Source organism: Rhincodon typus, chromosome 10 (assembly GCF_021869965.1).
Source record: "Rhincodon typus isolate 14 chromosome 10, sRhiTyp1.1, whole genome shotgun sequence".
Taxonomy (NCBI): domain Eukaryota; kingdom Metazoa; phylum Chordata; class Chondrichthyes; order Orectolobiformes; family Rhincodontidae; genus Rhincodon; species Rhincodon typus.
This window is the reverse complement of record NC_063341.1, coordinates 78810494-78833671: the sequence shown is the minus strand read 5'-3', so window position 1 is coordinate 78833671 and position 23178 is coordinate 78810494. Positions and strand designations below refer to the sequence as shown.

General features: G+C 41.8%; 1 protein-coding gene across 1 annotated transcript in view; it reads left to right on the top strand.

Moving 5' to 3' along the window:
- The window catches only part of rabggtb (Rab geranylgeranyltransferase subunit beta), a 53593-nt gene extending 41358 nt beyond the window's left edge, over positions 1-12235 (top strand). The window contains exons 6-9 of the mRNA XM_048601999.1: positions 799-909; positions 2138-2263; positions 5110-5259; positions 7858-12235. Of these exons, the coding sequence (XP_048457956.1) occupies positions 799-909; positions 2138-2263; positions 5110-5259; positions 7858-7998 (528 nt within the window). The 3' untranslated portion in view covers positions 7999-12235. The remainder of the gene's footprint in view (positions 1-798; positions 910-2137; positions 2264-5109; positions 5260-7857) is intronic.
- Positions 12236-23178: the final 10943 nt, after the last annotated feature.

Genomic DNA, 23178 nt, shown 5'->3' with positions numbered 1-23178 from the left:
AGCAAGTAAACATGAAATCATTATCGATTATCATAAAAAACCAGAACCTACTGTGCTTTTCCAGCCTCACACCTATAGACTCTCTCATTGCCCTTAAATTAATTGGCTGTGTAGATCATTTCAGAGGGCCGATAAGACCCATTTCTCTGGAGTCGCGTGTATGCTAGATTAGGTGAGCACGGCAGATTTTCTTCCCTAAAGAACATGATTGAATCTTCTGGGTTTTTATGATAATCGACAATGATTACATGGTTACTTGCTTTATTTATTCCTGATTTTTATTGAATTCAAATTTCACCATTCACCATGGTGGGATTCAAATCGATCTTCGCCGAGCATTAACTTGGGACTGGGATTGCGAGTTGAATGACTACACCACTATGTCATCACCTGTCCTAATCGTACAATGTTTTTTATAATTAACTAAGGTTTGGGAGAGTCTGTGATTCTTAAGTTGGTAAACAGCTGCTAAATACAGCACTCACTCAGTGCCAGCACTCTGAAAGGGCCTTTTAACTAAGAAGTAAGTGCACTGTCCAATTGAGACACACCTGACATCTTTTAAACTACTGTGTAAAGGGTGAGGTGCTAATGGGGTAATGAAGTTGTCCCTGAGCAGAAGCAGGTGTCTTCAGGAAGAATTGGGAGGAGAGGGACCTTATAGATAATCGGTGAGAGTGAAGGGCACGTGAATTTTTTACTTGAAAACTTTCACTGCTTGTTTGAGTTTGTAAAACCTGCGTCTATCAACCTTAATGTGTAGCCGATCTGTAATGCCAGTAATTGGTTGTTTTCCAGGGGAGACTCGATGCCATTAACCTAGAATCAGCAGCAGAATTTGTTTTATCCTGTATGAACTTTGATGGAGGATTTGGATGTCGACCAGGTTCTGAATCTCATGCTGGGCAGGTGAGTTGACATTTGTTTACAGTGTAAAGGATCCAAGCTTTTAAACATTGCAACTTCATTCTGGTACTAACTGATTTCCATCATAAATGTTGGGTTATACAGTAAATGGAGAAATGTTAATCTCAGCAGATTTCTCAGCATGAGGTTTTTCACCTCTCTTCAATTTTCAAACAAAGAGACTTAATGTTTATATGTTACCTTTTACCACCTTGGAAGAGTTTTGTTTAAATTACTTTTTGAAAGGTTGTTAATGTCCTAACACTGGAAAAAACAGCAGCCAGTTTTCACACAACAAAGTCCCACATACATCAGTATGATAGTCTGTCATATGTTATCAGATATCTCGACGTTCATTGGTATGTAAGCATTGGCCAGGGTCGGGAAAACGCCCTCTGGCTCTTGTTCAAAATATTACAACAGGATCTTTTACCTCAGCCCTCTCAGAAGTTGAATAAAGGAATAATCTGCAAATGCTGGATATCTGAAACAACACAATGCTGGAGAAACTCAGTGGGTCTGGCAGCATCTCTGGTGACAGATCGCAGAATTGTCATAGCACAGAAAGAGGCTGTTCAACCCATTATGCCTGTACTGACTCTACCTAATGCCAATCTCCTACCTTTTCCCTGTACCGTTTTCACAATCATTTCTATCTAAATAATCTTCCAATGCCTTCCTGAATGCCTCCTATCTCATTTCGTCACAAATGCTGCCGGGTCAGCTATGTTTTTCCAGTGTTCTCAGTCTTTGTCTCTGATAACACAGTGTTGCCTCAGAGTACTAAAACATTCACTGTTTGCCTGGATTTTGTTATTAAATTTCTGGAGTGAGATTTGAACCTAATCTTCTGACTCAGAAATGAGAATCCTACTCAATGCTCCATAATTGACACTAATGCAGCTTCCAGCTACCCAAATGTGAATTTGTCTAGGGAACCAAGCCCTGAAGAAGGATCTGGAATCAAAGCAATCAGTTGATGGTTTCACTGTTTCTCCAGCAGCTACTGTTTCAAGGCAGAAATTCCTTTGCATGTTGAATCCATGTTCCCATCAAATTTTCATATAAGCCTAGTAATTAATGAGGAAATATCTGAGCAAGTTTTGGCTGTGCTGTAGAAATATTTTTCCACTTTCCATCCTTTCTGCGACTGCATAGTGTAGAATTTTTGTCCGAGGCATGAATTGTGGCAAGAGTTTTAACCAACGGACTTTTCCATGCTCCTGTCTAGATATATTGCTGCACGGGGTTTCTGGCTATTACAGGCCAGTTGCACCAGGTTAATGCTGACTTGCTGGGTTGGTGGTTGTGTGAGCGGCAGTTACCATCTGGGGGCCTCAATGGACGACCTGAGAAGGTATTTGTCAAATAAACGTTTTTTTTTAAGTTAAATCAAATCCATGCACAGTTGATTGTTTTCTCTTGCAGAGTCTTATGACATAAAAATAATCGTTGATTAGTTATTGCATACAAATTACTTGATTCTCTCCACTATTTAAAAAAAATTCTAATTTTCACAGTGTCTTTCACAACTTCAGCCTTTCACAAAATGTGACTCCAGTTGCACACCAATTAGTGGTTATAACAAAAGAGCATGTGGTTCCAAGGTATACTTGCAATATGTCTATAATATTACCCTAATTCCAGACTCTTCAACCAAGGAAAATTGCCTATCTGTGTCTACCCTGTTGAATCTCATCAAAATCTTGTAAGTTTCATTTAAATCACCTTCCATTCTGCTAAACTCCAGAGGATATAGAGCGAACATACCCAACATTTACTCAGTGACCCCCTCAGCACAGGAATTAACCTAGTAAAGTAAAAGCAAAATACTGCAGATGCTGGAAATCTGAAATATAAAAACATAGTGCTGGAGGAACTCAGCAGAACTGGCAACACTTTATATGGAGAGAAAAACAAAATTAATGTTTTGAGTCAGTTATGACCGTTCTTTGGAATAGGATTCTGAAGAAAAGTCATATTGGATTTGAAACGTTACTCTGTTTTCTCCCTACAGATTCTCCAGCACTTTCTGGTTTTGTTATTAATTTAGTGAATGTGTGTAACAACTCCTCCTAAGACCAGTATGTTCATCTTTATTGGAATCTACACAATGTACAGTGATCCATGTTCAATCTCACCAATTTCCTGTACAATGGCAGCACCGTTCCCTTACTCTTCTTCCAACCCCTTAATAAAGATCAAAATACCATGTACCTCTGTGTTAACTTGGTGTTTATTGTACAAGACTACCCAAATCCCTCTGAACATCAGTTTCTCTCAGTTTAAACATATTCAGCTTTTCTATTCTTTCTATCATATTTGAATGGCTTCTAGTTTGCCACATTTTACTTTATCTGCTGCCTTCTTCCCCACTCACTTAACCTTTCTGTATATCCTTTTGTAGATTCATACATTGTCCTCAGCCTCTTTTCTTTGCTTTGTATATTCAGCAAAGATGAATGCTCTTCAGTGACCTCATCGAAGTCATTAATGTATTTTGTAAGTAGCTGATGCTCCAGCACTGAATCTTGCAACAGTCCACTTGTTACAGACTTCAATCTGAAAATCATCCATTTGTTCCTCTTCTCTTTGTGTCATTGAGCCAATTCTCTTTCTGTGCTAATATCTCTCACCCCATGAACTCTTGTGCAACAAGCTTTCACATGGAACCTGATGAAATGCCTTTTGAAAATCCATAGATACCTATCTAATTTAGTTATTCATCTGGTAACACCTCTTTTTAAAAAAAAAAATAAATTCTGAATGGATTTGGTGGATAAGATTTCTCTTGAATCCAGTCAATGTTTTCATTCTCTGTAGGTGTTGAAATGCAGTGATTGCTAAACGATACGCGCACTCATTTCTTATTGTTAGAACCAGATTCGCTTTTGTGCTTGACATAAATCAATTGGCTAGTTTGTGAACAGTCAAACTGAGTATATTTAATTCAATTTGTGGGTTTCATAGAATCCCTACAGTGTAGAAGCAGGCAATTCGACTCATTGAGTCCACAACGACCCTCCGAAGGCCATCCCACCCAGATCCCCACCTGTAACCCTGCATCTCCCATGGCTAACCCACCTAACCTACACATCCCTTGACACTATGGATAATTTTAGCGTGGCCATTCCACCTAACCTGCACATCTTTGGGTTTGTGATCATTTTTGCCACTTGGTATGCTTTGTTACATTACAAAGGACATGTATCAGAGTGGATGGACGGTATTCTGCAGCACCTTGCCAAGTCTCATTCCGCAGCACCGTATAACCCTCAGCCTCTAGCATCCAGAAGGGCAATAGATGCAACAGAGCACCAATATCTCCAGTGCTGTAACTGCATTCCAACTTGAACACATTTTGGCTGTTCCTTCATTGTCATTTCTTTAATTTCCTGGGACTTACAGATTTGCGCTTTGCTTTTTTCCTAAAACAATTCGTTGATGGCTGCGTTAAATATTTCAGATCCATATTCACAAATACCAGATGCTTTACTAAATGTTAGCAGCAAAAGTCAGGAATGTTTAATCTGTAGCTGAGACACCATAAATATCTTGTATTACTGACCTCAAAGAGCGGGTCAGTGAAGCAGCAGTGGCAAGGCCGGGCCAGTGAGGCAGCCCAGAGCAGGACGATGTTGGCAGAGGCATGGCAGGGCTGGAAAGCCCAAAGTGGGACTCTGGCTGGGGCATGGCAACGGCTGGAAGGTCCATAGGGAAATTCTGGCAAAGGCATGACGAGTGCTGGAAAGCCCAGAGCAGGACTGTGGCAGTAGAAAGGAAAGTTAGACTCTCTTATGATTATCTTATTCTAAGTTAGTAAAAATGTATGGCGAAATTACATACTTTTCACTGTATTTTAATATTGAATACACATGACAATAAATGATTCAATGAAGTTTCTTTCTCCTCCTCCACCTCAAACTTATTACCCACTGCTTTGAAAAGAATTATTTATGAAAGTTAAGTCAGCATTTCAAATGAACAATCCACACTTATTGTGTGACAAAATTATTTTGAATATCTATCCCAGAAGCAGGACCTTCAGGCTAACTAGTCCACCCTGGTGATTGTAGTCCTCACGAATTTATAGAGTCTTTAGCCCAAGTTTTAGTTATTAAATATGCTGACGTGATAAGTGTGTTTTGAAAATTGAATGAAAGCTGCAGTTCTTGATTTCTGTGCCTCCTGACCTTTTCACAGTTACCAGATGTTTGTTATTCATGGTGGGTGCTGGCCTCTCTGAAAATCATTGGGCGACTACACTGGATTGACAAAGATAAATTGAGCCGTTTCATTTTGGCCTGTCAGGATGAGGAAACTGGTGGGTTTGCAGACCGGCCTGGAGATGTGGTAAGTGGCTGGGAGGTCCAATTATTGTGATTTGAAGCTTATGTTTGGAGGGCTGCTATATGCAGAGGGTTCGGTTGCAAGTCACGTAAGTTACTTGCATCTTTTAAATTAGTTTGAGATGTGAGGGTCACTGGTTAAGACAGCATTTGTTGCCCATCCCTAATTGCCCTTGAGAAGATAGTGATGAGCTGTCTTTTTTAAAATCACTGTCTTGGGGTACACCCACAGTGCTGTTAAGGGAAGAGTTCCAGAATTTTGACCCTGTGGATGAACAATGATAAATTTCTAAGTCAAATTGATGACTGGTTTGGAGGAGAACTTGCAAGAGACTGTACTCCCATGTATGAGCTGCCAGTGTTCTTCTAGATGATAGAGGTTGTGGGTTTGGAAAATGCTGTTGAAGAAGCCTTGACGAGTTGCAATGCATCTATCAGATAGTACACACTGCTGTTACTGTGTGTCAGTGGTGAATTGAGTGAATTTTTAAAGAGATGAATGGGTTGTTAATGGAGTTTAACTTTGGATATTGTTGGAAATACACTCATCCTGGCAAATTGAGAGTATTCCTTCACACTCCATTTGTACATTTCAGATATTAGGCAGGTTCTAGGGAGTCAGGAGGTAAGATACCATAGTATTCCTAGCCTCCGACCTGCTGTTATAGCCACAATATTTATGCGGCTGGTCCACTTCAGCTTCTTGAACATAGAAGAGCATAGAACAGTACAGGCCCTTCAGCCCACAATGTTGTGCTGACCTATATCCTACTAAGATCAAACTAACCTGCGTACCCTACATTTTACTATCCCCCATGTGTCTATCCAAGAGTCGCTTAAAAGTCTCTGAAGTCTCTGACTCCACTACCACTGCTGGCAGCGCATTCCACACACCCAGCACTCTGTATAAAGAACCTACCTCTGACATCTCCCCTATATCTTCCTCCAATCACCTTAAAATTATGCCCCCTCGTAACAGTCATTTCCTCCCTGGGGAAAAAGTCTCTGGCTATCCACTCTATCTATATGTCTCATCATCTTGTACACCTCTGACAAGTCACCTCTCACCCTTCTTTGCTCCAATGAAGAAAGCCCTAGCTCCCTCAGCCTATCCTCGTAAGACCTGCCCTCCAGTCCAGGCAACATCCTTCTAACTATTGGTAACCTCCAGGATGTTGATAGTGATGATCCAGTCACTATTGAATGTCACGGGGTGTTGATTAATCTTTCATTTGTTGAAGTTGGCCATTGTCTGGCAATTGTGTGACATAAATGTGCCTTACCAGTTATCAATACAAGCCTGGATGTAATTCAGATGTTGACTCATATGGGCCAGACTGCTTCAGTATCTGTGGAATCGTGAATGGAGCAAATGTTACGACTGATGGGAGGAATGCACTGGTAATCAAACCCATGTACTCTGCCAGCTGCATCATTAGTATAAACTGTGTTGATTTAAACTCCAAAATTGCTCATTGATTCCCTTTTGTACCACTATCCAGAATGAAAGTAACTTTTACACGGCTCTTTCAATGAATGCAATAGAGTTTGATAATTATGACAGAAAACTTATTCTTAAAACAAGTGATGAACACTGGTTAACAAATAAACTAGAATCTGGAGTTAGAACTATAGCTTCTTAATCCCAAACACAAATACACACTCACAATGCAAAAGGTACTGATCTCAGCGGAGATGATATTTTAAAAGAAAGACAAAATAGAAAAACACTCCCTTTGGCCTTGAAATTCAAATAACAAGGAAGAGGATTTAATGACTTTTTTCTTAGTTCACCAGATTTCTTATTGACAAAATTGAATTGCTGACATTCTTAGCCTGGAAATCTTCAGTTCAGATTTAAATCAAGCTGGATCCGATAGAACCCGCTTCCCCTCCCCCATTTCTGAAGAAGGGTCTATGCCCGAAACGTTAGCCATCCTGCTCCTCTGATGCTGCTTGGCCTACTGTGTTCATCCAGCTCTACACCTTGTTATCTTGGATCCGATATGGTCACAGTTCAGCTTTTCAGCATTATAAGGTAGTCAGAAATGCTGTTACTTGAAAATTTTATCATGCTCTGCTGCAAGAGAGGCAGATTAGGAGCTCCTGAGGTTTTCTTCCTGACTACTAAGGTCTATGAAAGTAGAAAACTAAATCCAGAAACAGCTGCTAGACAACCATCAACATAGAGGCCTCCCTGTCTTTTCAAACCTAGGTTTTCCAGCAGTTAAGGGCCATAAACCCCATCTCTTAACACCTCCAGCCTAAAATCTTTGCTTGTCTTTTCTCCAGAGTCACTTTCTGAAGCAGCAGGTTAACCACCGTATATATTAAATTGTTGACTTTATTTCCAAGAAACCCTTTTCATCTGGAAAATGTCCAAACAGTTCCATACTTTCCAGTTTTTTATCAGTCCACAAATATAAGTATTTATTTCCAACACAACTGGTCAATGACTCTCTGAGCAGGTGAGTCTTTTTTTTTAAATGGAAGAATGCAAAGAATTATTACTAAGTCACATATGAGGACAATTATTGGACAATGTATCTTTATAAATAAGTTTCCTTGAATCACAATTATAGTTTATTTTTAATGTTGCTAGGTTGATCCCTTTCACACTTTGTTTGGAGTGGCCGGCCTGTCCCTGATGGGAGATCAGCGGATAAAGCCAGTTAACCCAGTGTTTTGCATGCCAGAGGATACCCTACGGAAAATTGGCATCCAGCCTGAGCTACTGCACTAAAAGGATTCAAAGGATGACTTCCTGGTGCTGTTTGAAGGCTGTTGTGGACAGATCAAAGTTTAACAAAGGGTACTTCAACACCTACCATTTCACTTGGAGTTTGGCAATAATTTGTAGGTTTTATCTGATACCTGGAATCGGTTTGTATGGTTTCTACTATGTATCACTGCTACAACGGATTGAGGAGGTGTAATACTGCCCTTCATTTTTCACATACCTTCAGTCATGGCAACCAACTTCATTTCTAGCTGGGCTTGTTGTAATATACTTGCTGACTTACATACACTAACAACATTTATAAATTGTTTTGTGATATATATTTATATATCTCATGTATACAAATATATTATTTATATGTACTTAAATTTTGACTGTTAGTGATCTGTTGAGGAGGGCTGGTGTTTGGACTGTGTAGCGTTTTGGGTTGAGATACAGAAATGAGTAAATTGCTGTTGAATTTCACAGGATTCCTAATGCAAACGAATGATCCTAAATTCAGGATTGTGGAACTAAATTACAGGATATTTTTCAAGTACATCCTATATTTGCTTTAAACGTAAATTTTAATAATGGGTTGGTTTTAATTTGTCAGATATCAGTCCAGCCTAGCTGTTGAACTCAGGTGGACTTCGAAGCTCCCCAAGAATATCTACAGATGGAATGGGTGAGGGGAATATTTTATCAGTTTTAGAAAAAATCTTTAAAAATTGATGCATCAGAGTAGAGTTGAATACATCTTTTCTGTTTATATGCTGGGGATTTACTTTACTCTGAAATTCTGTCTAAATGCTAACATAGAAAAATAGGAGCAGGAGTAGATCACACAGTCCCTTGAGCCTGCTCTGTCAGTCAAGATCATGGCTGATCATCTACCTCAATGCCATGTTCATGTGCTTTTCCCAAATCTCTTGATATGAGAAATGAAAAATTTACCAGTTTTTGTCTCGAACATACACAATGATTGAACTTTCACAGTCATTTGGAGTAGAGAATTCCAAAGATTTTGAGCAAAGAAATTCTGCCCCGTCTCAGTTCTGCGACTGTGCACCCTGTTTCTTGAAGCTCTCCACCAACCGGTGCAGCAACACCCTTCCTGCATCTATCCTGCTGAGTCCTTTAAGAATTTTGTAGTTTTCCATGCTATCACTTCTCATTCTTGTATATTCCAGAGAATAAAGGTCCAATCTCCTTGGTCTCTCTCAATCGGACAGTTCCACTGTCTCCGTATTCATTCCAGTAAGCCTCCATTATTCGCCCTCTGTGGCAAGTGCATCCTTCCTTAGGTACAAGAACAAGAACTGCACAAAGTACTCCAGATTCAATCTCACCGAGGTTCTGTACAGTTGAAGAAAGAAATCTTTACTTCTGTACTCAACTTGTCTTGTGGTAATGTCCAATGCACCAATTGCCTTCATAAATGCTTGCAATGCCTGCATGTTAGATTTCATGTACAAGGACACCCAGATCACTTTGAACATCGACACTTTCCAATCTCTCAACATTTAAGAAATACTCTGCATGTCCCTCCTACCGAAGTGGATAACCTAACGTCGATCCACGCTGTATTTCACCTGGTGTGTCTTGCCCACTTACTCAGCCTGTCTAAATCCCTTAAAGCCTGTTTGCATAATTCTCACAATATACATTCCTCACCAGTTTTGTGCCATCTGCAGACTTGGAAATATTACACTTGGTCCCAATATCCATCTGAGTGCCCATGCTCAGATCCTTGTGATACTGCACTAGGTACAGCCTGCCAACCAGATACTGAACCATTTATTCTAAGCTGTTTTCGCACGAAGTAACCTCAACCCAACCCAGTATATTACATCCTAACCATGCCTGTATATCACCTCAAATCCATGGCAGTATATTACTCCTTATCCCATGTGCTCAACTAATCTCCTGTTTGGAATTTTCAAAAGTCTCCAATAGATCCAAATATGTCACATGCACTAATGTATTCTTCCTTGTGTATAGTGTATTCCTCTTTGTGTTTCGTAATTCGTTCTTATGTACTCAGCAGCAATACAATGCAAATTGGAAGAAGGTACACTTTATTTCAGCAACACAAACAAAATACTACAGATGCTGGAAATCAGAATTAAAAGCAGAAAATGCTGAAAATACTTAGCAGGTCTGGCAGCATCCACAGACAGAGGAACCTAGTTAATGCTTCATGTCAAGGTTACTTTCATCAAGCTTTAATTCAGGTTTTAGTAATTTTGGATAGTATAGTTAAATTTGTACTTCACAGAGATCATCTATTCCTTTTGTAATTAAAGTTGGTTTATTGAGGTACCGTAACCATGTTTAATACCATCCTATTAAATCTCTTTTTTTTGTTCTTCTGCCCTTCGGTTTAATGATTTGGGCAAGCAAATGTGGCAGTAGATAGAGTTAGTGCTGTGGGTGAGACAGAATAACGTGGAGCAGTTTAAATGGTTTAATTGAAAGACAATAAATGAATCAAAAAGAGCTGTAGAACCTCAGACTGGAAGCAAAATAGGAAGAGGTTGAAGTGTGTGTGAGCAAGAACTGCAAGTGTCATATGAAGAACTGAAGTAAACTCTAAAGCAGTAGAGACAGCTGTTGATTTAGATGCAATATTATTGTCGAGGAAAGAGACAGGTTTCTGCAGTTCAATGGTATTTTTCTGGCCTGGGAAGAAAAGATTTCTGATTGCTTGTCCTTGAAACAAATGAAATAATAACAATAATCTTCCTCAATAAATGTTTACATTTGTTTCTTTAGAAATAGGAAGCCCTCACTTAAAGTTGTGGTTGTGTTGTTGAAAAATCATGACTTTAAATGAAACGTTTAAGTGAACCAATGTTACAACTGGAGTTATGTCCTGTACTCGTACATGTAATTTAAAGAGCTAAATGCCTGTATTGGTAAATAAATAACTATTAAAATACATTTTTTATACATTAAAATGAAATGTTGTATTTCAACATGTTGTACACAACATTTCAGTACTTACAGAATCTCCTGTAGTGGATCCTCCAAGAGTGCAGACCAGGGCATTGCTGCATGGGGTCTTTGTCCTGGGAGAGGCCATATGCTCACTGGACTCTGGGCCACGTGCCACTGTTGTTTGTTCCTGGGCACGTCGGGCCACTGTCTGGTGCCATCATTTTGGGGGCTGCAGTGCCCGTTTTTGTAGGTCACCACCACCTCTGAGGTTCACTTGGGCTGCCAACCGGTGGGGCTGTGCCTCTTGGCTGACTGTGGGGTACGGGCTTTCCCCTCCTCCTTGATCTGACCAGAGGGGTGTTGGTTTTAGCAGGGGCTTGTTGGTTCCCCCCCACCCCGAGCTGTGCTTTCTGGGTGCTGGCCAAGGCTGTGACGCTCCTGTGGTGGTCAGTGTCTATAGGTGTGAGGCTGGAAAAGCATAGCAGGCTAGGCAGCATCAGAGGAGCAGGAAAGTCAACATTTTGGACCAAGACCCTTCGTCAGGCCTGAAACGTGGACTTTCTTGCTTCTCTGATGCTGTCTATCCTGCTGTTCTTTTCCAGCCTCTCACCTTTGGACTCTGCAGTCCTTATTGTCTCCAGGCTGCTGTGTTGGATTGTGGCTTTCAAATGTTGGATCAGTGAGAGGAAGCTGGCAGGTTTTTGTATCAATCAGGTCAGGTATTACACAATTTGATCAACATTAAGTTGGATCTTGCAACGCTTAGCAAAACTTCAGGCTCCATTCATGAAATGACATTAAATTGAAAATGCTGCACAAGGTTTCGTTAAACAGAGTTCCTGTAACTCTTGAGGTCCGCATTTCCTTTGGAGCTTTGAACCACTTGAAAGGTGCTGCTCTTCTGTGTAATCTTCTGGGGAAAAACGTCTTTATAACTTAAATAATAATGGTACTGGTAAAGTATTTGGGATTGTGTAGCATATTAGTGATCACATTAAACTGAAAAAGTAAACATTTTTCTGAAGTGCTGTATTCCTACAGTAATGACTGTAAATTGTCTTTTTGTGGCCATCTTAAACCAACTTTAGTTCAACATATTTATTTCAAAGTAAAAATGTGTATTTGTCATGATTTAGCTGCAGTACCTTGAGAATTTGACGCTAGCAAATGTCTCATTGAAATGGTATGCTAATTTTACGCGTTTAAATAAAACATAACTGTTGTATTTGTGTGTATTTTATGTTCTGTTTAAGTCATTTCTAAGTAAAATTAAACATTCTCTAAGAGCCAGAGAGAAAAGTAAACTCTTCCTCTCATATTCACTAGTGTGTGCTCTCGTCTTTCTCTCACACTCTTGCTAGCATGCCCTCATTTTCATTACATTTGTTCTTGATGATTTCAATAGTAAGTCTTGGAAATACAAAACTGTAACATTCACATTGTGCCTTGTTACATGGAAACATAGAAAACAGGAATAGGCCATTTGGCCCTTCAAGCCTACACCACATTCAATCCGATCATGACTAATCATGCAATCTCTGTATCCCATTCCCTCACACCCTCTCCCCATACCTCTTGATCCCTTTAGCCACAAGGGCCATGTCCAGCTCCCTCTTGAGTATATCTAATCAACTGGCCCCAACAGCTTCCTGTAGGAGAGAATTCCACTGGTTCACAACTCTGAGTGAAGAAATTCTTCCTCGTCTCAGTCCTGAATGGCTTACCCCTTATTCTTAGACTGTGACCCCTAGTTTTGGATTTCCCTAACCTTGGGAACATTCTTCCTGCATCTGGCCAGTTCCATCAGGGTTTTAAATATTTCTGAGATCTGCCCTCATTCTTCTAAATTCCAGTGAATACAAGCCCAGTTGATCCAATCTTTCCTCATATGTCAGTCTTGCCATCCCGGGAATCAGTCTGGTGAATCTTCGCTTGGTGGACTCTCTCAATAACAAGCATGTCCCTCCTCAGACTGTGAGTGCAGGTTAACTAACATTCCTATAATATTTTAAACATAGTGATATAATGGAATGTGTAAATAATTTAACTGATATTTTTGGTAAGCAAAGATATTAAGGGCTATGGGCTAAAAACAGATATATATGGAGTTAGGTGACAGATCAGCCATGATTTCACAATGGCGAGAGGCTGAATGGCCTCTACATGTTCCTGTGTTCTTCAATCGCTCTGTCAGCAAGGCAGAGGAAAACAGTAGAGAGAAGCAGCTAAAAGAAAGTCTTCTGATGAAGAGTCACTGGACTTGTCACCTTAACTGTGCTTTCATCCCACAGATGCAATCGGAGCTGCTGGGTGTTCCCAGCAATTTCTACAGTCGGTTCTGCTATAACGCTTGTTCCAGCAACGTGGATTGGCTATAACGCAACTGACGTATAAAGGAACGCTATTTCTAAAACGCCAACTTGTGTTGGCTATAACGTGATTTCATCGGTGTGCGGAGGAGTATGTGTGGACATCACATGATCGCTTCATGGGCTTTGTCCTGAGCACGCGCAATGTTAGCATCGAAAGAGTCTCTGCACCGACATCATGTGATCCTTTCAGAGGCTTTGTTGTGAAGTGCTTTCTGTGAGAGGTGCAGTACTCCATGATTTTTGGGGTTTTTTTTTTTGCAAATTCTGCTGTGTTACCCACAAAAATGCGAGGACAAAGTGCCAAGAATGTTAGTAAGAAGCGACTGAGTGATAAAATTGTGAATGGTGAACGTAAAAGACTATAATACTGGAAGAGAAGCTAGATGTTATAAAGCATTTTGAGCGAATTGAGAGAACATGTGGTATAGTTTGTATAACAGGAATAAAGGAATCTACCTTAAGCATCATTAGAGAGAATACAGAAAAGATTAAAGCAAACTGTATTGCTGGAACGAGTCTGAGTGGTAGCAAATCTGTGATGTCGCAGACAAAGGAACCAGACATGGAGCAGCTTCTAAGTGTGTGGATAGAAGATCAAATGAAAAAGTGATCTGGGACCACCTTTCTCACCATAAAAGAGAAAGCCTTATCAATTTATGAAGATCTAACAAAGAAAGTTGAAAATCCTGCAGATACGCCTGCCTTTCGTGCTAGCAGTGGCTGGTTTTACAAATCACTACGCTTTTCATAACATCAAGTTATGTGGCGAAGCTGCCTGTGCAGATGAGGAACATGTGATGGCATTTCCTCACATAATAAAAAAAAATTGATGAAGAAGGCTGCAACTTAGATCAAATTTTCAATTTGGATGAGACAGGTTGTACTGGAAGTGGATGCCATCAAGAACCTACATATCTATGAATGAAGCACATGCTCCAGCTTTAAGGTGGCAAAGAATCGTATGACTGTGCTGCTGAGTGCCAATGCCAGTGGTGACTTAAAGCTTAAGCCTGTGGTGGTGTATCACTCTGCCGACCCTCGAGCCTTGAAAGGTTACCTTAAGTCTAGTGTCTACTTTAGGTCAAGCAAAAGAGGTTAGATGACAGGGCAATTTTTTTTCTGACCTTATTGTTGATGTTTTGGAAGATGTTTTTAGAAAGTATTGCAGGAGAAAGAATTTCTATTTCAAGATTCCCCTCACCCTGGATAATGTGCCAATCCATCCTCCCACCATTGGTGAGCTTTCTGAAAATATCGAATTGCTATTTCTATCCCTAACACAACCTCTCTCCTTCAACCCATGGACCAGGGTGCAATAGCAGTTTTTAAAGCTTATTATTTAAGGCGCACATTTAGGAGGCTGATTACAGCCACTGAGGGGGATAAGGACAGTGTTCTTCAATTTTTGAAGAGGTTTAACATCAAGAATGCAATTGACATTATCATGGAAGCCTGGGGTGCTGTCAGTAAGGACTGCTTGCATGCAGTTTGGTGGAAGCTTCTCCCAGATTTTTTTCAAGATTTTAAAGGCTTTGATCCATTAGAGGAGCTCCCAAGAATCAAAGAACATTGTGTTGATCTTGCAAAGCAAATTGTATATGAAGAAGTGGAGAGTGAGGATGTTGAAGAGCTCCTTGAGTCCCAGTGTGAAGACCTTTCCACAGCTGATCTACCATAAATTGTCGCTGAGGGGCAAGTGGAAGCTGGAAAGGAAGATGAAGACGTCCAGGATGCAGCATCATGAGAGTTTTCCACTTCTGTTTTGTCTTCTATCCAGAGGGAAATTGAGAAAGATTTGCAGCTCTTAGAGGATAATGATTGCAATACAGAACACAGCAGGGAAGCAGTTTGTGGAATAAGATCTTATTTGGCACCCTATGAACAGCTTCTTCATGAGAAAGGAAAAAGGGCAAAGCAGCAAAAACTGGATGTCTTTTTTAAGTTAACACCCAAGAAACAGTCAGAAGACAATGAACCACGCCATCCTCTTTGGATTAACTATTTTTTGCCCTAACCCTGCAACCACAACTGCACCTGAAGGTGATGGTGATGATGATGACCATCAGACCCTGCATTAACAACAGAATAACCTCAAAACCTCCTCAACTTACCACTTGACTTCCAATAGCCTGTCCACCATTTGCAATGTCCCACTCAGAAGGATGGTGGATTATTTTCCACTTGCCTGAATGAGTGCAGCCCCAACAGCAGTCGAAGTTCAGCACCATCCAATTAAATGGCATGTGATCTACACCAATGCAGCAGTATGTATAACCTACAAGAAAGAACTACAGAAAATTTGCAGCACAGAAGGTGGACATTCTGCCCATCATTTTTGTACAAACTGAAAAAATTAGTCAGAAGGATTTCAGAAACTGTTCAAGGCTCTTCTGATGACACAGTCCAAGCCTTTGACCTCTCCCATCCACAAGGATAAGGGCAGGATGTACATGGGAACGCTATTCCCAGCAAGTTCCCATCTGAAGCACACATCATTTCATTAAGATGGTGCTACTGACAGCATACAGTTTTCCCTCAGAGTTCTGGAAAGTAGATGTTTTGGTGAAAGTATTGGTGTATGTTGTGGAGACAGTAAGGACTGCAGATTCTGGAAGCTAGAGTCAATAAGTGTGGAGCTGGAAGAGCACAGCAAGTCAGACAGCATCCGAGGAGAAGGGAAGTCCGGTTTTGGCTTGACTTTCCCTTCTTGGTTGCTAGCAATCCTGCTGTGCTGTTCCAACTCCATATTTATTAACTCTTGGTGTATGTTGTAACAGCTGTGGTTCTGTGATAGCTTGTCCACCTCAAAACCAGAGTATTGTGGGTTCAAGTCCCATGTCAGAATTGAGCAAACACTGTGATAAGAAGATTGACTTTATTTTTTGTGCATTATTAAAGGGTTGCTACACTGCTGCAGCCGTCACCTTTTGGATGAAACAATAAATAGAGGTGTCGCCCTTTCTCTCCAGCTGTTGTTAACAGTTTCATGGCACTATTCTGAACAGTGAAGAGCTCACTCCCTTGTCCAGGCGAAGAAGGGATGACAAGTATATTTATATGATGCCTTTACTGTAAAAGAAAATGGCCCAGGGAGATTCACATGAGCATTATAAAATTAAATATGGCATTGAGCCATTGTAAAGTCAGATGAACTAAGTGTTTTACAGGTAGACTTTAAGGAGTATCTTAAAGAATGAAATGTAGGTATAATGAGGGAATTCCAGAGTGTGGGGTATAGACAACTGAAGGGATGGCTTCCAATGATGGAATAACAAAAACTGGGGATGCTCAAGAGGTTAGAATTGGAGGAAAGTAGGCATCTTGCAGGTTTGTGGGCTGAGAGTGTAGAGAACGTAGGCATAAAAGAAGGTTTCAGCATTTGGTGAACTGAGATTGGGGAAAGGTCAGATAATGTTACCGAGTGGATATAGGCAGGTCTTGATGGCACAAATGTCAGTTTGATTGCTCATCTCTGGGTCCAATATGAATCCAAAGTGGCTAACAAACTGATTTAATCACATCAGTGTTGGAGCAGCAACTGAAAAAAAAATGGCTCCAGTCTTCCTGGCATTTAATTGGAGGAAGTTTCTGCTCAATCACTGAAAACAGCTTATCTGATCATTTCTTTTCATTGATTTTGGGAGCTTGTCTATTGAATAAGTGGATGAATGTTGATTTATGGTCACTTGTACTCTACAATGAACAATACAGTAAAACACGGTGAAAAGCTTCAACTGTCATCACAATCTGGCGCCATTCAAATACTTCAAAAATAACGTTTTAATTTATTCATTTGTGAGCAGTGGGCATTGCTGGCTGGTCAGCATTAATTGCTCATCCCTTTTTGCTCTTGAGAAAGTGGTGATGAGCTGCCTTCTTGAACTGCTGCAGTCCACCTGCTGTGCATTCTCCACAATCCCCTTAGGGAGGGAATTCCATGGTTTTGACCCAGCGACAGGGAGGAAAGAGTGACATATTTCTAAATCAGGAGATGAGTGGCTTGGAGTGAAAGTCGCAGATGGTGGTGTTCCCATGTATCTGCTGCCCTTGTCCTTTGAGATGGAAGTGATCGTGGGTTTGGAAGGTGCTTTCTGAGGATCTTTGGTGAATTTCTGCAGTGTATATAGTACACACTGCTGCTACTAAGCATCAGCGGTTGAGGGAGTGGATGTTTGTGGATGTGGTGCTAATCAAGCAGGCTGTTTTGTCCTGGACGGTGTCAAGCTTCTTGAGTGTTGTTGGGGCTGCACTCATCCAGGCAAGTGGGGAGTAGATGGTGGACAAGCTTTGGGAATTCAGGAGGTGGGTTACTTGCCACAGTATTCCTAGCTTCTAGCCTGCTCTTGTAGCCTCTATGTTTATGTGGTGAGTCCAGCTGAGTTTCTGGTCAATTATGTTGATAGTGGGGGATTCAGTGATGGTAACACCATTGAATGTCAAGGGATGGTGGTTAGATTATCTCTTATTGGTGATGGTCATAGCCTGGCATTTGTGTGGCGCGAGTGTAATTTGCCACTTGTCAGCCCAAGCCTGGATATTGTCCAGATCTTGTTGCATTTAAACACGAGATAACAAGGTGTAGAGCTGGATGAACACAGCAGGCCAAGCAGCATCAGAGGAGCAGGAAAGCTAAAACTGATGCTGCTTGGCCTGCTGTGTTCATCCAGCTTTACACCTTGTTATCTCAGATTCCCCAGCATCGGCAGTTCTTACTATCTCTGTAACGCATTTAAATACGGACTGTTTCAGTATCTGAGGAGTCACGAATGCTGCTAAACATTGTGCAATCATCAGCGAACATTCCCACTTCTGACCTTGTGATGGAGGGAAGGTCATTGATTAAGCAGCTGAAGATGGTTGGGCCTAGGACACTACCCTGAGGAACTCCTGCAGAGATGTCCTGGAGCTGAGATGACTGACCATCAACAACGACAGCCACCTTCCTATTTGTGAGCTTGTCCCCTGATACCCATTGGTTCCAGTTTTGCCAGGGCTCCTTGATGCCACACTTGGTCAAATGCAGCCTTGATGTCAAGGGCTGTCACTCTCACCTCACCTCTGGAATTCAGCCCTTTTGTCCATGTTTGAACCAAGGCTGTAATGAGGTCAGGAGCTGAGTGGCCCTGGCAGAACTCAAACTGGGCGACACTGAGCAGGTTATTGCTGAGCAGGTGCTGCTTGATAGCACTGTTACTGACACCTTCCATCAATTTACTGATGATCGAGAGTAGACTGATGGGGTAATTGGTCGGGTTGGAATTGTCCTGCTTTTTGTGTACAGGACATACCAGGGTAATTTTCCACATTGTCGGGTAGACGCCAATGTTGTAACTGTACTGGAAGAGCTTGGCCAGGGGAGCAGAAAGTTCTGAAGTACAAGTCTTCAGTGCGATTACTGGAATATTGTCAGGGCCAGTAGCCTTTGCAGTATCCTGTGTTTTCACCTGTTTCTTAATATGATGTGGAATGAATTGAATTGGCTAAAGATTTGTATCTGTAAGTCTGGGGACCCCTGGAGGAGGCTGAGATGGATTATCCACTCAGCACTTCTGGATAAAAAAAAAAGCTGAAAGGAAGTTCATCTTGGCTCTGCTGCCTGCACCGTGAGTCCTGAGCCAGTTGACCAACAACACCTGCGCCAGATCCAATGTTGGAGTTGCCATTCTTCAGGTACCATCTCTTCGTCAATGGGCCCACCCAACCAACAGGCCACCGATGCCCGGTCATAGGCTGGACCCACACTCAAGGTGAAAGGGGTAAAGACAGAAGGGAGGAAGTGACCACCTGGAGCGAATGGGCTCAGGAGCCCGAACTTTGCCTACCTTGCCAGCACCGCCATCTTGGCCATTCGGTCATTGTCATTTGTGTTTCCATTTTTTTTCCTCATTCGTGGGATGTGGTAAGGTCAGTGTTGGTTGCCCAGCTGTAAATGGCCAGAGGATGAACCACTTTGCTGTGGGTCTGGAGTCACGTGTAGGCTAGACATGGTAAGCATAGCAGATGTCCTCCCCTGAAGGATATCAATGAACCAGATGGGATTTTAAAACAATGGTTACTTGGTGGTCATTCCTTTTTTTCTTAATTGCATTCAGGTTTTAACTGTCATCCAGGCAATGGCCTAGTGGTATTATTGCTGGACTGTTAATTCAGAGACCCAGATAATGTTCTGGGGACCTGGGTTTGAATCCCGCCATGGCAGATGGTGGAATTTGCATTCAATAAATATCTGGAATTAACAGTCTAATAATAACTGTGAATCCATCGTTGATTGTCAGAAAAACCCATCTGGTTCACTAATGCCCTTTAGGGAAAGAAACTTCCATCCTTAACTGGTCTGGCCTACATGTGACCCCAGACCCACAGCAATGTGGTTGACTCTGAACTGCCCATGGGCAATTAGGGATGGGCAACAAATGCTGCCTGGCCAGCGACGCCCTCATCCTGTGCATGAATAAGGAAAAAAAAAAATTTTTTTCAACCATTCTTCCCAGGATTAGAACTGCATTTCTGGATCTCTAGTTCAGGTACATTATCATCACTGCCTTCCCTTAGAGTGTTGGTGAAGTTCTGTGGGATGTCCTGAGCTTTGTCTTTTAAGTTTTGACACGTGACTTGTTGAATCTGTTCTGATGGCATTTTAATTTGATTAAATAGAACAGGAAACTGTTTCTTTGTCTATCCTGTTCGAATCAATATATTAATTATTTGTAGTATATTTGGACTTTGAGAAAGTGTTTGACAAAGTCCTACGTAAGAGATTAATGGGCAAGATTAAAGCGCATGGGACTGGGGGAAGTGTATTGAGATGGATAGGAAACTGTTTGGCAGAGAGGAAACAAAGAGTAGGAATTAATGATTCCTTTTCAAATTGGCAGGCAGCAATTAGTGGAGTGCCACAGGGAGCGGTGCCCAGCTATTAACAATGTATATTAATGATTTGGATGAGGGAACAAAATGTAACATCTCCAAGTTTGCAGATGATCCCAAGTTGGGTGGGAGGGTGAACTGTGACGAGGATGCAGAGATCTTTCAGCATGATCTCGAAAGGTTGGTTGAGTCGACAAATCAATGGCAGATGCAGTATAATTTGGATAAATATGAGGTTATTCACTTTGGCAGCAAAAACAAGAAGACAGTTTACTACCTGAATGGCTGTAAATTGGGAGAGGGGGAGTGTGCAGTGGGACCTGGGTGTCCTTGTGCACCAGTTGCTGAAGGTAAGCTGCAGGTGCAGCAGGTGGTAAAGAAGGTAAATGGTATGTTGGCCTTCATTGCGAGAGGTTTCGAGTACAGGAGCAGGAATGTGTTGTTGCAGTTGTACAGAGCCTTGGTGAGACCACACCTAGAATATTGTGTGCAGTTTTGGTTTCCTTTTCTGAAGAAGGATGCTCTTGCTCTTGAGGGAGTGCAGCGAAGGTTTACCAGGCTGATTCTGGGGATGGCGGGTCTGACGTATGAGGAGAGATTGGTTCAGTTGGGATTGTTTTTGCTAGAGTTCAGATGAATGAGGGGAGATCTCATAGAGACTTAAAATTCTAACAGGACTGGACAGGGTAGATGCAGGGAGGATGTTGCCAATGGTGGGTGTGTCCAGAACCAGGAGTCACAGTATGAGGATTCAGGGTAGACCATTTAGGATGGAGATGAGACTTCTTCACCCAAAGAGTAGTGAGCTTGTGGAATTTGTTAGCACAGGAGGTATTTGATGCCAAGTCATTGATTCCATTCGCCCCAAGTGCTATATCTAATCTCTTCTTGAAAACATTTTGAGGTTATCAAGAGAAAGCAGGATTAGGCTATTGAGATGGACAATCAGCCATGAATGTGAAGAATGGCCTCCTCCTGTCCCTATCAATGCTGGAAATTCCACAGAACATAGAAGGATAAAAGGTTCCAGTCCCTTACTGAAATATTACCACCACAAACAGTAGAATTCAGTGCTGTGGGGAAGATAAAGATTAGAAAAGGATGCTTAAATAGCATATGAATGGGTTCCATTTATAAGGGTTAACAGAAAATCCAATTTGTGTGCTACGGTACCAGTGTCAAGAGCATATGAACTTTATTTAAAAGAAACTCGGACAAATTTATAAACACATCTAAAGCTTCTGAACTGAATTCTGACGTCAGCTTTTTCTATTTCAATAAATAAACTGAGAGGGTTTTCAATTTAGGCTATGTTGATTTTTATTTTTATTTTGTAAATACTTTATTTGAAATATTTACAATATTTTGTTGGTCCATATGCTCTTGACACTGGCACCGTAGCACACAAATTGGATTTTCTGTTAACCCTTATAAATGGAAATTTATAGTTGAGTTGAGATAGTTCATCAGTCTTGCTGAATGGTGGAAAAGGTTTGAAGAGGTCATGTGACTAACTCCTCATACATCCTTCATTCCTCTGCTGTCACCATTTCTACTTCGGGCAGGTTTGTATGAATCTGACAGCTGTATTAAAAGCTGCTGAATAGGACAGTAGGGAATTAGTCAATCAAAGTTGCTATAAAGAGATAACAAGGTGTAGAGCTGGATGAACACAGCAGGCGAAGCAGCATCAGAGGAGCAGGAAGGCTGACGTTCACCTGCACATCTGCTAATGTGGTATACTGCATCCGCTGTTCCCGTTGCGGCCTCCTCTACATCGGGGAAACCAAGCGGAGGCTTGGGGGCTGCTTTGCAGAACACCTACGCTCGGTTCGCACTAAACAACTGCACCTCACAGTCGCGAACCATTTCAACTCCCCCTCCCATTCCTCAGACGACATGTCCATCCTGGGCGTCCTACAGTGCCACAACGATGCTACCCGAATGTTGCAGGAACAGCAACTCATATTCCGCTTGGGAATCCTGCAGCCCAATGGTATCAATGTGGACTTCACAAGCTTCAAAATCTCCCCTCCCCCTACCACATCCCAAAACCAGCCCAGCTCGTCCCCGCCTCCCTAACCTGTCCTTCCTCCCATCTATCCCCTCCTCCCACCCCAAGCCCCACCCCCATCTCCTACCTACTAACCTCATTCTGCCCCCTTGACCTGTCCATCCTCCCTGGATTGACCTATCTCGTCCCTATCTCCCCACCTATGCTCACCTCTACTGGCTCCATCCCTGCCTCTTTGACCTGTCTGTCTCCTCTCCACCTATCTTCTCCTCTATCCATTTTCTATCCGCCTCCCCCTCTCTCCCTATTTATTTTAGAACCCCCTTCCCCTCCCCCTCCCCCATTTCTGAAGAAGGGTCTAGGCCCGAAACGTCAGCCTTCCTGCTCCTCTGATGCTGCTTGGCCTGCTGTGTTCATCCAGCTCTACACCTTGTTATCTTAGATTCTCCAGCATCTGCAGTTCCTGCTATCTCTGAATCAAAGTTACTAGATGGGAATCAGTCCAACTGGGAACAATGTGCCAAGAAAGTTCAGTTTGTCTCTTGAAGAGATTTCCAGCTGTATGACTGAAATACGCAGAAACATGTCTCAACTTATGCATTTCTGAGGAATTTGATCATTAGCCTTTGTAAAGAATTTATGTAAACAAACCAAGTCAAAACACTCATGGGCTTGAACAGTTGCTTTGCCTTTCCAGTAAAGAAAGGGAGTCAAAATTAACAGAATCAAAACCGGAAAGGTCAAGATCATTCGGGCTTCTTGTCTGCCTGCTAAAAGACTGGAGATAAGCCCTGGTTTCTATGTGATCAATTGAGACATTTTTCCCACTCAGCTCACCTTCCAACAGCAACAAAATGACCGGTAAAGATGTGGGGCTCGTTTCACTAAAAGAGCTTAAAGGAATAACAGTAGGAACTGCAGGATAGCTGTGGTTTGTGCAGCATTTAGAGAAGCCGAAGTTGTTCCCACAGATTGGGGGGGGAGAGGTGGATTGGGGGGTGGGGAGGG